The following is a 15,837-nucleotide window of genomic DNA, read 5'->3' on the forward strand; positions in this document are numbered from 1 at the left end:
AATGATGGTGTACAATAGAACAGTACACTATTTAAAGGTGTAGGCTCAGCTGTAATCGACTGTACTGGGTGTGAGAGCGTGCAGCATGGAAACTCTTGTACCTCAACAGAGCCTTATTTATATTTCAATAAGCAGACAAACTTGCGTCTGGGAGACTTTTCCAGGCAGACTCACTGATGCCACACTGATAAACAAGAGCCAGAGAACTGGCAACAGTTCTGTAGCATCCCAGTAGAAGCTGATGTCTATTTCAGATTCCACACCAAAAAAAGTGGGACGCTAAAAGTTTTCTTTAAAAAAAAAGTCAGGCACACATGAGATCTAGGAAACATTCATGAGCTGCTAAGTGGGTCAAAGTTGAGTTGATTTCTCTGAATCTCCTCGTCATGAAGTCAGAAGACAGAACTTCTCCCAAGATTGTTTGTGTCTCTTGTTTAAAGAGGCGTGTCCCAGGAAAATGGTGTTCCGAAACCCGCTAAATTTGGGGAGATTAAAAATATTATTATAATGGGTTTTGACCCTATGTTTTGACCCTAAAACCTGTAAGAAACATCTTTTGCACCTTTAATGTGTATCTTCTACCTGAAAATGTGCACATTTTAAAGGTGTAAAAGGACTAAAAGATCTGCAGTCCTTATACTTTTTAAATGCACACAACGTTCACATAACCATGTAAGAGGTGCATATTAGTCTAGTGTTTACTACATTAGTGAGCTTCAGGTCACAATTAAGGCTCTAAAACCTGCTTCAATACCAAACAAGTGTGCACGAGCATCGCAAATGGTCATAATGGTGAACAAGGAAAGACTGTCTCTCTGAAAAGGGAAAAAAGACGAGAAAATGTGAGCTTCACGTTTAATCGTGCAACACGTCTAACGAAAGAAAGAAAGAAAGACGTGCGTCAGTTTAATGCGGGAGCGCGCATCAAATACACGCGAGAGTGCTCGTGTGAGAGAGACATTTACTGAAGGACAACGCAACAAGACTGTGCAATGCGAAAGAAGAGAAGAGACAAAAACGCGCGAACCTACGACGGACAGACAGATGTGCATAAACAAAGCTCATACACACATAATGAACTAATATTATACTGTACACTGAACATTGTTCACATTTCCAGGTACAAGACGCAATGCATAAGATTGTACACTTGGTAGTAGCACCCCAGCAACATGTTCCACAAGGATGGTTCTTAAACGATCCTAATGTCAATAACCCAAAAGTTTCCCAAAAGAAGTTATTTTTTATTTGTTGGAGCTGACAGAGCGACAGGTTTGATGTTAACCAAAAATGCTTAGATATAAACCTAACCATCAACCAAACTCACCAGCGTTCCGAAGTTTCTTGTTCCGGTAGACGGAGAAAATAACCAACAGGTTACCCAAAATATCCACCACGATGGTGAAGATGAGGAAGCAGCCGAGTGTTATGGTGATCCAGGGCGGTCTGTGGAGCGCGTGATCTCCAGCAGTGGAGTCGTTCACCTGACTCCCGTTCAGAAGCATCGCGAGCCTCTTAACATCTGGCATTTCTCACCTAACATCTGGCTCGCTGCGTGTCCATCCAACTGCCTGCTTTCAGTCGGGGTGGTGAAGAGTGAATGTCCTGCGGTGCGTGTCTCTCCATGGTGTGTGTGTGTGTGTGTGTGTGTGTGTGTGTGTGTGTGTGTGTGTGTGTGTGTGTGTGTGTGTGTGTGTGTGTGTGTGTGTGTGTGTGTGTGTGTGTGTGTGTAAATTATGTCCAACTTGACCGTGCGTAAAGTTACTGTGCGCGGTTGCCAGATTCTCTTTACATCTCTGATGAACTTCTTCAGATTCTCTAGTTCAAGAAAAAGTAACCGGCATCATGAAACGCTCTTAATGTGGCAACATTATTTTACAAACTTCGTTACAAACTCCGGTGAGCGCAAATGGCACTGCATGTGTGTATCCACCACAGAGCAATGTGTAAGACGTGTGTCCAAATCTGCGCGCGCAGACACGTGTACTTAATAATTATTTATTCATCTTCAGGACGCGCTTCATACTCATCAGAGAAAAATGTGCTGTTTATAAACTCTGCTCAGCATCTATACCACTGATAAACTCACAGAGACCAGATTGTTCTTTATTCTGATATTTGATGTGAACGAGACCAGAAACCTGCATCTGCATGAATTTATGCAATTTAGATACGTCTTGAAGGACTTTGTGAATTCCAAGCTGATTCTTATAATGATTATGATGCATCTTGTGGTTTGGCCTCTATATTTCTGCTCTTGAAGTCTTGTTTGAATGGTGGATTGTTATTCCTTCACTCCTTCCCCAGGCTGTTGGTGAGGTCACTTTTGCTTTTGGGTTTTTTTTCACAGCTTTCACAATGTTTCTCACCAGCTGATGTTGTATTTTCCCCTTATATTTTCAGAGTAAATGCAGACTTAAGGGTAACTGCAGGCTAAAACAAAGATTAGATGCTCAGAGCATCTAAAAGAACAAGAAACACCTGTCAGCAACAAGTACGAATAATTTTGCTGGCCTACAAATTGTCTGATATGAAAAGTCTTATGTTCTTATATTGTTTGACACATCTACATGTAAATCCCAAATAATAAAAGCTAATATTTTAAACTCTTTTCTCTTATTTATCTCTTGATATCAAACCCAAAGTTCTTCAGCAAAAACAATGCAATTGTTTGTCACATTAAAATGTAAAATGTTGTTGATGTGTAATTGGCTTTAAAACGTGTGCTTTTTATTTATACCACACAATACATAATTAAGTAACTAATAAACAAACAAATAAAAAAAAGAAATAAATAAATACATGAATTAATAAATACATAAAGTAATTCATTAATTAATTAAGTAAGTAAGTAATTAGTTGTCTGTCTCAACATGTTGATTATTAAATATTCAGCATGTTATTATTAAATCAGCATGTTGATTATTAAATACTCCATAACACATCAACAGCAGTGCAAGTGGTCACTTTATGTCTTAAGACTTAGTCATCTGTACAGTTTTCAGCAGAAAAATACCATAAACATAACTAAATGTTCTGTTTGAATATTCGGTCTTTATCGCCATCTAGTGGACGGTTGAATTCTCTAGTGCATAGGTCACTAGCAGACGGACCCAGAAGCTGTCCAACACGGACCAAACAAAAGGCTATGATTTAAAACTTGACGGGACGCTTCTATTTTAACCGGCGCAGCTGTTGCAATCTTTACAGTAGTGGTAGTGGAAACGCACAGACCAACCTAATCTGTGCATTCCTGAAGCAAACACTGCGAATTAACAGTGCAAGACAGATGAGAGAGAATTAGAGTAAAGTTATGAAAGAAAGATAGCGATACATGTAGAAAACAAAGGGAGAGAAACAGGCGAGTGAGACGGAGAAAGGGGGAGAATAATGAACGAGTGTCGCTCTCGAAAAAAAGAAAAGTGGACAGCGAAAATAGAGCATTTAATCCAAAATGGACAGACTCAAACGCCATTATGAGACAAAACATAATGGTTTTGAACAAACATATCAACTACACACACAGACGGGGCACAATTTAGTATCAAATTCACTTCCTGCCTCCACTGTATGTAAACTGTAGAGAGATTGCAGTATGTGAAAAATGTGCTGTTTATAAACTCTGCTCAACATCTATACCACTGATAAACGCACAGAGACCAGATTGTTCTTTATTCTGATATTTGATGTGAACGAGACCAGAAACCTGCATCTGCATGAATTTATGCAATTTGCTGCTACATAGTATAGGAATAGATACGGCTTGAAGGACTTTGTGAATTCCAAGCTGATTCTTATAATTCTGAAGCATCTTAGATTCTGAAGCATCTTGTGGTTTGGCCTCTATATTTCTGCTCTTGAAGTCTTGTTTGAATGGTGGATTGTTATTCCTTCACTCCTTCCCTATGGAGGCTGTTGGTGAGGTCACTTTTGCTTTTGGGTTTTTTTCCCACAGATTTCACAATGTTTCCTCCTCAGCTGTTGTTGTATTTTCCCCTTATATTTTCAGAGCAGACTGAAGGGTAACTGCAGGCTAAAACAAAGATTAGATGCTCAGAGCATCTAAAAGAACAAGAAACACCTGTCAGCAACAAGTACAAATAATTTTGCTGGCCTACAAATTGTCTGATATGAAATGTCTTATGTTCTTATATTGTTTGACACATCTATGAACATAATGAACATAATCAAAACTAAATATCGTTCCAGGGTCACTAATGAGCACCTCCACATGTGAATGAGAATAGCCCTGACTCCATTCAAGCCCAGGTTTAAAATCCTGCCAAGCTAGAGCTCAGTTCTCTCACTGAGATATAAAAGGGAAAGTTAAGCACTTTATTAAACATACACAATTTTCACATTTTATTTATTTTCTCTTATATTGAAATGTAGCCCTACTTTTATTTATTTAATGAGAGAACTTTATACATATCTACAATCATGCATACAGTATGCTCAGTTCTATGTTACGTGACGATAAATATTGTCAAAATGTTTTTGAATTGTACGGAATTTATATGATTTGACAGACAGGTATTGATTGCTTGCAGATGTTGATACAACTACTAGGCTACTAATATATATCACACTAACTAGTTAGACATTATGATTTTCCGGACCTTTTCTTCAAGAAATTTTCTCTTACTGGACCTCTATAAAGTTTATTTGAATATATCTGCTCTAGTGGATCCAATGGTGTTAATTTTCTATACAATAAAACTATACCTACATTTTCAGGTTTGTTTGAATTGTTATTGTATTTCTTATTTCTTATTTTGTTGTTCTTAGTGTAGTTGTAAGAGTATTCTGTATTTGTGCAGATGTAATAATAATGTATTTGACTGGGGCCTTTAATTATTATGATGTAAGTTTGCATAGTTGGGATTCCAAGCAGGATGAAAGTGAAAGCTAAGATTATGTCTCGTCTTGGTGAGTAGAGATACGTTTTATACCTACAGTAAAATTGAAGTTTAGTTTAGTTTCAGTAATGTAGTTTGTTAGTAATATAATAAATAAACACTCTGTATTGTTCGAACTTATTTGAAAAAACAAACTGACCGCTGCTGTCTTTATGGTTTAAGGATCTTTTCATTAATAATGATTATTAAATGAATGCATTAAATTACTTCTGAGTAATATAAGCAGAGAAAATCAAAGAGGAAGTCTTGTGAACACATAATACAGTTTATTTTTGTTTGTTCAGCACCATTATTTAACTACATATCAGGAAATGACAGACACATCCGGCCCATCCTATGCAATGCACCCAAATAAATTTAGAAACTATTAAACCTTATGTTTTCTCTCGTTTGAAAACATAAGATCTCTGTTGTAAACTTTTTCCAGAGAAGACCAGGAGACTTGGATATCCTTGTGCAGTAGTCTTTATTGTAGATACACGATGAAACAAGTCTGCGAGTCAGAGCGTACTGGCATGGGCGCTGCAGTCATCAAGTCTGACTTAAAGTTGTAATGCATTGTAAATATACACATTTTAGGGGCAGTCCCATCAGATAGCGACAAAACACTCGAGTGACAATCAAAACATGAAAGGATGTAACAGCCCCCACACCAGATCCTGGACTTTCACCCTTAATCCCATTAACATAACAGTCTTTCTCAGACCCCTTCATTAACATAGAAACGAGTTCACCTCTAATGCTTGGCATTCCTTCTTGACTCTGACCTTGAATCAAATGGCCACCTAAACCAACGGGACAAATGGCACAAAGAGACAAATGATAACCTGAGTTACCTTGCCCCTTTCCTTTCATACTAATGAGATACAGGAAGCACAAGTCTAATGTAAAGTTTGAATTTAACTAGCATTGTAACTTGATTTTGCTTCTACATGATACACAAAAATATGCTAGAACTAAAAGGAAATATAACAATGACTTAAAATTATTTTCCCACAACTCTAAATTAAATTGATCACACAGCATTACCATCATAAAAACATTTACAATTAACCTTGAAGTAAAGCAGATCTTATATCAGATTACATGAGTCTGCACAGAGCATTATATCAAGCATGTAGGAGCCATAAAGTTAAATATGAATTTAATATTGTAAATTTAATGTTTTCTATCTCTACATTCATGTTCACTAGTTTTATGGTGATTTGTGGTGAATGGGAAGAGTTGCACCTGTCTTGGCACTTCTTGAAGGTAGCCATATTAGACAGGAAGTGATGTGGCAAGGACAGGTGGGAACAGAGAGTTTCTTCACCTACTGTACATACATAATATGGAGTTTGATGTATCCTTTTCATTTGGACTTGAACTCTTTTAAATAAATCATCCTCATTTCATCTATGGAGAAGTGTCAACTTTACTTTCCAACCAGAAATGGCTAAACCTAAAAGGAAGCCATTACAAAGCATTTATGCCAGAAGTCCAAAGCTGCTATTTTCTCTTTACTTCTCACTGATGAATGTTCTCTTACAGCAGAAGATAGGTGTAACATAGGTTTTGTGTTTTGTCTTGTGTTTGGTATTCTATGTCTTTTATTTTGATATCTGTTCCTTTGACTTGCTTCCCTTACCCATGTCCTCCTGCATGTGTCATGTTGGTTATGTTGGTTATGTAGTCATGTGTTCCTTGTCACTGATTCCCATATGTATTTAACCCTGTGTGTTTGCCATGCTCTTTGTCGAATTTTCATCTTAGAAGGTCAGCAGATTGCGCAAGACTTCTGTCAGCAACTTTTTGAATGATGTTTCAAGTGTAGGATATTCCAGATTTAAAAAAAAAAAACTTTAAAAAAGATATTGAAATCATTCTTGAAAACTAGCAAACTGTGAGAACAGCACTACAAATTGGAAACACTTTGTTACTTCAGATACAATCTCCAGAACTCGCTTAGAACTTGCCATAATGACTGTACATCACAGCTCCTTGCTCTCATTAAAGGTGAGGTGCACGATGTTTGAAAGCCAATGTTGACATTTGAAATCACCAAAACAAACTCCACCCCACACATACATACATAACCCAGGCAACTATTATAGCGGAACCTGTTGGGGCAGCTGGCCGAGGGCATATTTTTATCAATAAATGAACACAATGATTAATACTATGGTAATACAAATGTGTAGACGTTCAGTTCTTTCCAGCGCTGGAAAGCTGATCCTATATTAACACTGGTCCTGCTTCTTGCCTTATCATAAGCCTTTTTTCACTTTTGGTTTTTATCTACCATGTCAATGTTTCAATCGCTTTCGGCTAATGTCAGACATGCGCACTGAACACTCTCTCCGCCGCATATTGACAAGACACACCCCTTTCTGCTCATTGGCTACACGTTTGTTTTGTTAGTTGGCCCGACTCAGTTTTCTGAAGCATTTCTCAAACATCGTGCACCACACCTATGACAATGTGTTTGTACTGTCTGTAGGTTGACGTCCAGCTTTGTGCTGTCTGTTATGAGAAAGCTTTATGAAACTGGTTCTGTGCACATCGTGTCCAGCCTGTTGAACTCAACAAAGAAGTGCATTAACTTGGAGAACAGAGAGCTGAACTCTGTCGACTGTGCTGCACTGCGCTTCACCAAGCGTCTCCCTCAAACTGCTGTGGGCCTCCGTACCAGAGGGGGAGCTACAGAGCATCATGCCACTACTCAACCATGTCTCCCATCTCAGGTTGGCCAGAGTTTTGTTTTGTTTTACACCATGTCTGAGCTCAGGTGTGTTACCACTGGTTGGAAGATGTCTTATAATGTTAAATATTTAGTTTGTGTATTAATGGACGTGTTCTCAGGGTTGACCGGCTGCTATTGCTGAGACTGCTACACTGCTGCAATATTCCTGAGCTCCAGAAGGAAGCTGAAGTTCTGTTCTCTGCTCTACACCATAAGCTGGACGTCTCCTGCCACGATGCTCTGGACCCCACAGCAGACACGATGACATTCAGTCTTACCATCGAGGATTGCAGGGTCATATGCACGGCCATTGTGAGGGCTCCAGAAAACCTCCATCTTAATCTGTGTGACTGTGAGGTAGAGGAGGCAGGAGTGATGCAGCTCCAAACTATTCTCCACAAAGTCACGCTGAAGTAAGAGTCCAATTGAAACAACTAAAAATCAGTAGCATTACTTTTAGGTAATACATTTGTTTATTTGTCTGTAATTTATTAAATGTATTTATTTGTGTATGTCTATGTATCTAGTTGCAGTGAACATCTGCTTAAATTTGATTTAAAAAAAAGATTTAAAATCTGCGGCTCTGGAAAGGGAAATGGATCTCGGTCCCGGCCCTGCAGATCAGTGGGACTAGTTCTGGAACATTATGAATAGCTGTACGGAATGAAGGTGATCTAATTTACATTGTGCTTAAAAGGACACTTTTTACATTTTAGAAAAGCATACATTTGTGTGCTTTAACTCTTTATTTTGATTTTTTTTTTTTGCAACCCCAAGCCTTGACCAGCCTTAATTTTTTTTACATTCAGATTTCATTTAGTACTACTGTAATATTTAAACATTTTATTCTGCAGTAATACACATACTATGTAATATGAGTGAAACAAAAAAAATAACAATTACTTGCACCTACTTGCCAATTACTTGCACCTACTTCTGACGTGAAGTGCTGTATTATAGGAAACAATATAGTGAATATTTCAAATTATTTCACCAAATTACATAGAGAAATTAATTTAAAAATGAGATGCACTAGATGGTACATTAGAGACCAAACATTCCTGTCCATCAGGATTTCAAGTTAAACTGTAAAATGTTGTGTAAATTAAAGCACAATGACAAGCTCTGTCTCCCATAAAAATGTACACGCCTCTGTCATAAAATCGAAATTTAAATTTTACCTTAATTTCAAATGCGTTTACTAATTTAGAAAAGGCCAGTATGCAAAACACAGCTTTCTAGGTAGGTAGTTCGACTTCTTACTGTGTGTGGTGGTGATAGTAGATCCCAAAACAAACCCTAAATAGTTATATTTGGATGGAATAAACACCTATACTGACATATAAACCAATTAAATAACGTTTTTCTAATTCGGTAGCTTATAAAACTCAGATACAGAGGTGTGCCAACATGTGTCTCTATAATCTCTCTGATACACAAAACATAAATCAAACGTAAAACAGGTAACGGTGAGATGTTATAAAATAGATTTTTGTAGTTTTTAGGCCTTCAGGAATAATTCATAGGAATATTCTCTATGGAATTGTAAATTTTTTGCTTCGTTCCATTTTCTCTTACTCTGACCTGGTAAATATATGTATATACTTATTTTAACACCGCAATCTCACGTTAGCTTTATTTTGATACCAGAATTATTTAAATACACCTTGTAGTTTTTGAGATATACTCATTTAACCCTTCTGCAGACCTGGGGTCTATTTGACTCATCTGGAAAGTTTAATGTGTCATAAATTGGGTTTCCTTCCACATATTTGCCTGAAATTTACCAAGATTGTTCCAAATTATGAACTTTGCAAGTATAATTAATTTTGTCTATTTTTGTTGAACTATGTGTTTGTAAAATAAATATTTTCCTCCTCAAGTCATCTCGAGTCAATTTGACACATTTAGTGGGGCAATACAGTAGGTCACACTTTTTCCCTTTTCAGCGCAATGAACATACATACAGACACAAAAATGCACACATAAAATGTCCACTAACACACTCACCCAAAACACATACTCACACACCACACACTCACACACAGACCAACACATGCACACACACAAGCATTGGGCATTGCATTTCATTGGCCCTCCAAAAAACAAAAACATTCATTTGTAAATATTTCACACTTGTTATATGCATTTGTCCAGCTGGGGACAATATCTTCTCTTCTCTTCTTCTACCAACAAGCTTTACACACACACACACACACACACACACACACACACACACACACACACACACACACACACACACACACACACACACACACACACACTCACATACACACACGCGTTGTGTTTTCATATTCAAATCATATTTGTTTTCTCTCTTATTTATGAGTTTAGTTGCATCAGTCAGCTTTGACCTGGGGATGTTTGACATACACCAGCCAGTGGTTATCCAAAATAATATTTAATAATTTCTGCTTATTTTTCTCAAGAGGTTTATTGTTTATAAATTAAATATAAAGTTTTATTCACGATAAAGTTTTATTGTGAATTTTAAATGATTATTTTAAAGGAAGTTTTATTCACAATAAATTATGTTTTTGAGTAGTGTGTGTGTGTGTGTGTGTGTGTGTGTGTGTGTGTGTGTGTGTGTGTGTGTGTGTGTGTGTGTGTGTGTAGCCTGTTTTTCGGTGATCAGATGGCATCTGGTAGGCAAAATAGACATAACGACATAGACAAAATGTTCACAAATGTAAGCTGATCACACAGAATGGTGATAATTGTAGAATTTTTGATTTATAAGCATTCAAGTCAATTTGACCAGGAAAAAACAGGTTTTATTATTTACTGACATTAAAAATCGTCAAAATGGTTTCAAAGCAATCTCCTAGCTTTGAAATATACCAGCCTGTAATTGTGCATCAACCTTTGTGCCTCTACAGTGAAAATAATTCAAAATTTCTACTAGAAAATTAGGCATTTTTGCATATTAATGAGGTTTATTATACCAAATATTACAAAGATTTTTGAAAAATATATGTTAATATGTTGTAAACAAATTAGACTAAAAGGGTGAAAAAAAGGCTATCATTGTCAGGGTTCAGCACGGACTTTCGGCCACGTGTGTTTGTTGTCGTTCCTCGTCACGATTCTGCCCCGCCTTCGTCTGCTCATCCCTGTCTCCACACCTGCTCCTCATTGTGTCATTATTGTCCTGTGTATAAATGTGAGCTGCGTTGCCAATGGCAGTGCGGATTCATTAGTTACGTTTACCCTTCGTCATGTCTAGTCATTGTTTAGTCCTCGTCATTGTGTTTTACTGTATTTGTCTTTATCATTTATTAAACCCAACTCCTTTGAAGCTATCCTGTGTACGGGTCCGCCTCCTTCCTCCTCAGATTGTGACAGAATGAATCCGCCGACAACTCGGACCCGGCAGGATAGCTTCCAGCTCGGACCAAAAATTTTTTTTTTCTCGTCGTTATCCCCCTGTTCGAATCTTCGTCTTCCCCTGGTCTGTTCCATCAGTCTAGTTAGATCCATTTTAATCTTCGTCTCCCCCGGACAGTTCCGTCAGTCTTCATCGTCGTCTTCCCCGGACTATTCCGTCAGTCTGCCTGGATCTATTTTAACCTTCGTCTCTCCCGGACTGTTCTGCCCGTGGTGGAAGATCCCCCCCCCTTTCCCTCAGGTCGTCGAGGCGAGGGTTTGGCCACGGTGCGTTGGCACGTGAGCTCGGCTGTAGACGTCACTCTGCCCTTCAGCTTGGCTATGGACGTCACTTCTCCTCCCAGCTCGGCGGTGGACTTCGCTCTGCCCTTCAGCTCAGATACGGACGTCGCCTCGGGCCTAAGCTCTGCTGTGGACGTTGCTCGGCCCCCTCTGGCTGTGCCGCCGTGGTCCTCACTCCCCTCACCTGCCTTCGCCGTGGTCCTCGCTCCCCTCACCTGCCGTCGCTGTGGTCCTTCTCCCCCCATCTGCTGTCGCCGTGGTCCTTGCTTCCCATACTACCTCGCCGTGTGCCTCACCCCCCCCCCACCCACCCCCGAACCTTGCCGGGATTTCCCGCCTCGGGAGCCGCGCCTCAGGGTGGGTACTGTCAGGGTTCAGCACAGACTTTCGGCCACGTGTGTTTGTTGTCGTTCCTTGTCACGTGTCTGCCCCGCCTTCGTATGCTCCTCCCTGTCTCCACACCTGCTCCTCATTGTGTCATTATTGTCCTTTGTATAAATGTGAGCCGAGTTGCCAATGGCAGTACAGATTCATTAGTTACGTTTACCCTTCGTCATGTCTAGTCATTGTTTAGTCCTTGTCATTGTATTTTACTGTATTTGTCTTTATCATTTATTAAACCCCACTCCTTTGAAGCTATCCTGTGTACAGGTCCGCCTCCTCCCTCCTCAGGTTGTGACAATCATATATACTTCATTTTTTTATAAGCATTCAAAACAGACAAGGTCAACTTGACTCGGCGCTCCTAATTTGCATAGGAATTCAGACAAGGTCTGCAGGAGGGTTAAAATAGAAAAACAGAAAATTAGGCCTAGGGTGGAAGAGGTTAAACATGGCTGGTCTGAATGTGACACACAACATTTTGATTTTCTCTTTAATATTTCTAAAATTAATTTGGTAAATAAATTAATGGAAAAGAGGTTTCCATTATGGGGTTGTAGCCCTTAATTAGGAATGCCTGTCTTAAATAATTCAAATACGTCCTCTCTCATAAGTTTAGCTATTTCTGTGAGTATACAAACATCATACAGACTCTCAGCAACTATCAACTTATTTCAAGTGATTTTATTTCCATTAAAAAAACATTTTTTGTACAGCATTTTTCAAAATCATTTGATAATTGTAATAAGTCATTTACTTCTTCCAGGTTTTACCTCTGAAGAAACTGGAAGCAAAGTCTATGCAAGAACATCATCAAACCTCAACAACCAAAATGAAAAAGTTACAAAACGTAACAAAATCACTTGGCACAAGCATCATCATCAGCGCCACCTATGTGGGCTGTGGGCAGTTCCTTCCCCCGTCCGAAACATCGACTGACCGTTTGAAGTGTGTTTTTATTCCAAGTTTTTGTTTGTGTGCATGTGTGTATCTTGTATTAAAAGGTGTAACATTTAATATCCAATTAAATTTCAATATTCAACAAATAACTTTCCAGATTCAGTTTTCATTTTCAAACTAATTCAAGAACTGCAAAATCAATAAGTCAACAATGAATAAGTCCATACGTTTTTGTTTGTGTGTGTGTGTGTGTGTGTGTGTGTGTGTGTGTGTGTGTGTGTGTGTTGTCAGCGTGTCTCAAGATCTGTGGTTTCAGGAGGAATCTGCAAAGCAAAACACATTCGATATGAGTATAGAAAAGGACAGAAAACATTTGTCTTACATATAAAGACATTACAGCATCTCTCAAATGATATTAATCAACTCTACTGCATCCTCACTGTCTAACCTGGACTTTGTCCTGAACTGTCCCAGTAAACCACTCGTGCCTGAGCAAGTGCTCAAAAGTTGGCCGCGTTTCAGGGTTTACATCCAGGCACCACATTAGCATGTGGAAGCACTCTGTCGAGATAAAATAAAAATCAACAGTTAATTTTAAAAGCATCTTGCTTTTATTATATTATAGCTTTATTGTGCATTTTTCTGCATAGACTTACCTGGAGACAAGTCAGAAGGTACTTTCAGGTAGCCGTAATTTAAGCTAAGTAGTCCTTCGAAGGGGAATTCTCCACAGAGCAGGTGAAACAGGAGTATGCCCAAACCCCAGATGGTAGCAGGAATGGCCATGTACTTGTCACCATACAGCCACTCAGGAGGTGCAAAGTACATAGTGCCTGAGTTTAAAAGACAGAAAGGTCACAAAAATCATTTTAAAAATATTCTCCACTGCATTAATTTTGACAGCCAAAGTCAATCAGTTTGACTTCTAAAGTATCAGGGTTGATGATGAGATTCTCAGCCCTGATGTCACAGTGAAACACTTGACGATCACAGCAGTGACAAGCCGCCCGAATCACCTGAACCATGATGTCTCGAGCCTGTGATTCAGACAGGAAACCTTTCTGAAGCTTTTGAAATTCCATGAGGTCCATACAGGGGCTTGATAGTTCCAGGACCAAGATGAACTGACTGCCCTCGTCGAACCACTCCAGTAGCTCCACAATGTTGCTACAGACAGGTGGCTTGGAAGCCATCATCATTAGCGCCACCTCTGTGGGCAGTTCCTCCGTCACTCCAGGCTAAAATGACAACAGACATGGGCTGGATATGAATACATCTAAACTGTGCTAAGAGGAACTGTTACAATGGTAAAGAGTTAGATTGGTAGCACTGATGCTAGACCAGTTCCTGTGTTCCTGTAGTATCTGTGATGTATGTCAGGTAATAAAACGATTTCTTCCTGTATATGAGTCGGAGCAAATTTAACTACAATGAATAAAAATAAGTTTACTTACCATTTTCGTAGTTGTAAGAGGTATGTACTTAGTGACGACCTTAACGGTGACCTGTTCGCAAATACAAGACATAATTAGTCGATTCTAAAAGGCATAATTTTTCTACTTGTTAGCAATGTCAGCAAAAACCTTTCCTTTTTAGAACCTTTACCTTTTTCTTATCTGCAATCCGGACTGCTTTGTAAACAAAGCTGAAGTGTCCGCTCCTCAGCAGCTCTCCCAATTGGTACCGCAATGAAAGCAATGCTATTAAAGAGACAATAATTTAGTTTAATAAAAATGAATGAAGAACGAAAGAGCATCATGTTCAGTGTCTTCTGTTTCAGTATTGAATGAGACTTGTGTTGTCTATGGATATTATATTACAGCATGGTTATTTTGGTAGTAGTAAGTTAAAGTACCTTGTAACGGTGTTGACATTAAAAATTGATAAATGATCAGACATGATCATGTTGTTGTTGACTGGGTTTGTACTTACAGCTTCCACAATACAAATTGTGAATAATGTTCGGTTCAGTTTTTGTCCACATGGTGCAGCGTAACTTACCTTCCAGGTCAGCATAGTACTCCGAATCAGGAGACTGGAGTTCAGAGATATTCTCAGTCAACAAGCAACCTTCTGACTGCTGGATCTCAGAAGCTCTGAATGTCTGGCTGTAGATGTCATGTGCTGCTCTGGGTCATCACTAACATTAGCATTTGCTAATTTAATTCTGTGCAGCTGCTTGAGCTCTAGCAACCACTCGGGTTCTTCAGAATCCTCGTTTTGCAGTGTGCATGACAGCTATAAGACAGACACAGAAAGTACATTGGTGAGGAGGCTGATGCTTTTTCGAAACCTAGCAACTGTTTCAGAATTAGTAATAAACGTATTTACCAAAACAAGCTGTTCAGTAAAGCTCCTTGACATTCTGTCTGGGAACGTGACGACTGCCCTAGCGATGACCGCACAGTATTTAATGGCTCTTTCAGGTGCATACAAATAAGCCATTCTGCTGGCCAGTAAGTACTTGAAGATCTAAGAGAGACAAGAGATTCATTCATTCGATCTCAGTGGTTAGTTTTGACTCATCAGTTCCCATGAAAAAGAAAAGAGGATCAATTCTAACCTGGAAGCTTGGCTGGGCTTTTCCTGATGTCAGCCACAGCATGTACTCGTATGTCTCAGTTCTCAGAAAGGGTTCAAACAAGGCTAACATGCCATATGGCAATCTGGAAGCAATATAACAATGTGTCAATAGCAAGTATAAATAAACCATCTCTCTCACACACACTTATACAATAATACCTGTCACAGCCGATCAACTCGAACTGTCTACGTGACCCCAGCTCCACTTTTGTCACCACTTAGCAGATATGCTCTGCGAACGTCAGTTTTCTGGAGGCTGCAGATTCATGTGAGGATCAGGACACAGTGCAGTTACATACATGATACATGACATAATAATAGAAAAATACTACTGTTGTGTATCCATACCGAGATCATCTCCTATCTTAATCACAGCTTCTCTCTGCTCGTCATCCGGTGCAGAGGAGCACAAAAGCCGAGCCAGAGGAAGGCACCACTCCTTCAACATCAGGACATTTCTGTCCTGTAGCACAAATTAACGTTATGTAGCAAGATACTGGCAAAAACAACACAAAATTACATGGTCACATTCAGACACATGCTGATACTGGTGTGTGATCTACTTACTACAACTGGTTTCTTCTGAAGCAGGTTGTAGACCTTCAAGAGGAGGGACGCGACTTCGCACATCATCACTTTCTG

At 39.1% G+C, this 15,837-nt stretch overlaps 3 protein-coding genes across 4 annotated transcripts in view; 1 reads left to right on the forward strand and 2 right to left on the reverse strand.

The window, feature by feature from the left end:
- The window catches only part of mtnr1aa (melatonin receptor 1A a), a 29,348-nt gene extending 27,409 nt beyond the window's left edge, over window positions 1–1,939 (reverse strand). The window contains exon 1 of the mRNA XM_027134852.2: window positions 1,328–1,939. Coding sequence (XP_026990653.1) covers window positions 1,328–1,529 — 202 coding nt within the window. The 5' untranslated portion in view covers window positions 1,530–1,939. The remainder of the gene's footprint in view (window positions 1–1,327) is intronic.
- Window positions 1,940–7,365: 5,426 nt separating this feature from the next.
- On the forward strand, window positions 7,366–12,694 carry LOC125145247. 2 transcript variants are annotated; one of them, XM_047816640.1, is made up of 4 exons: window positions 7,366–7,686; window positions 7,761–8,054; window positions 8,169–8,310; window positions 12,479–12,694. In XM_047816640.1, exons 1-3 carry the CDS (start codon window positions 7,427–7,429, stop codon window positions 8,293–8,295), a joined length of 681 nt encoding a protein of 226 aa, XP_047672596.1. In that variant the 5' UTR covers window positions 7,366–7,426; the 3' UTR covers window positions 8,296–8,310; window positions 12,479–12,694. The 2 variants fall into 2 exon arrangements, with proteins under 2 accessions (XP_047672596.1, XP_047672597.1); XM_047816641.1 differs by having other exon boundaries at window positions 7,366–7,642.
- A 145-nt stretch (window positions 12,695–12,839) lies between these two features.
- Window positions 12,840–15,825, reverse strand: LOC113635452 (serine/threonine-protein kinase pim-2-like). The gene is made up of 9 exons (XM_047816659.1): window positions 15,763–15,825; window positions 15,544–15,658; window positions 14,614–14,736; window positions 14,218–14,312; window positions 14,067–14,117; window positions 13,629–13,850; window positions 13,269–13,445; window positions 13,061–13,173; window positions 12,840–12,935 (listed from the first exon to the last, which is right to left on the reverse strand). The coding sequence occupies exons 1-7, from the start codon at window positions 15,823–15,825 to the stop codon at window positions 13,308–13,310; spliced, it is 807 nt and encodes a 268-aa protein (XP_047672615.1). The 3' UTR covers window positions 12,840–12,935; window positions 13,061–13,173; window positions 13,269–13,307.
- Between the last annotated feature and the right edge of the window lie 12 nt (window positions 15,826–15,837).

The sequence above is a fragment of the Tachysurus fulvidraco genome, chromosome 7 (assembly GCF_022655615.1).
Source record: "Tachysurus fulvidraco isolate hzauxx_2018 chromosome 7, HZAU_PFXX_2.0, whole genome shotgun sequence".
Taxonomy (NCBI): Eukaryota; Metazoa; Chordata; class Actinopteri; order Siluriformes; family Bagridae; genus Tachysurus; species Tachysurus fulvidraco.

Excerpts from the sequence above, each read along its gene's own strand:
- LOC125145247 (XM_047816640.1), top strand. The coding sequence starts at position 7,427 with ATGAGAAAGCTTTATGAAACTGGTTCTGTGCACATCGTGTCCAGCCTG. Across the intron at positions 7,687-7,760 it reads TACACCATGTCTGAGCTCAG|GGTTGACCGGCTGCTATTGC; the intron begins GTGTGTTACCAC and ends ACGTGTTCTCAG. Across the intron at positions 8,055-8,168 it reads CTCCACAAAGTCACGCTGAA|TTGCAGTGAACATCTGCTTA; the intron begins GTAAGAGTCCAA and ends CTATGTATCTAG.
- LOC113635452 (XM_047816659.1), bottom strand. The coding sequence starts at position 15,825 with ATGTGCGAAGTCGCGTCCCTCCTCTTGAAGGTCTACAACCTGCTTCAG. Across the intron at positions 14,737-15,543 it reads TAAGATAGGAGATGATCTCG|CACATGACATCTACAGCCAG; the intron begins GTATGGATACAC and ends GACCCAGAGCAG. Across the intron at positions 14,313-14,613 it reads GTACTATGCTGACCTGGAAG|CATTGCTTTCATTGCGGTAC; the intron begins GTAAGTTACGCT and ends TCTCTTTAATAG.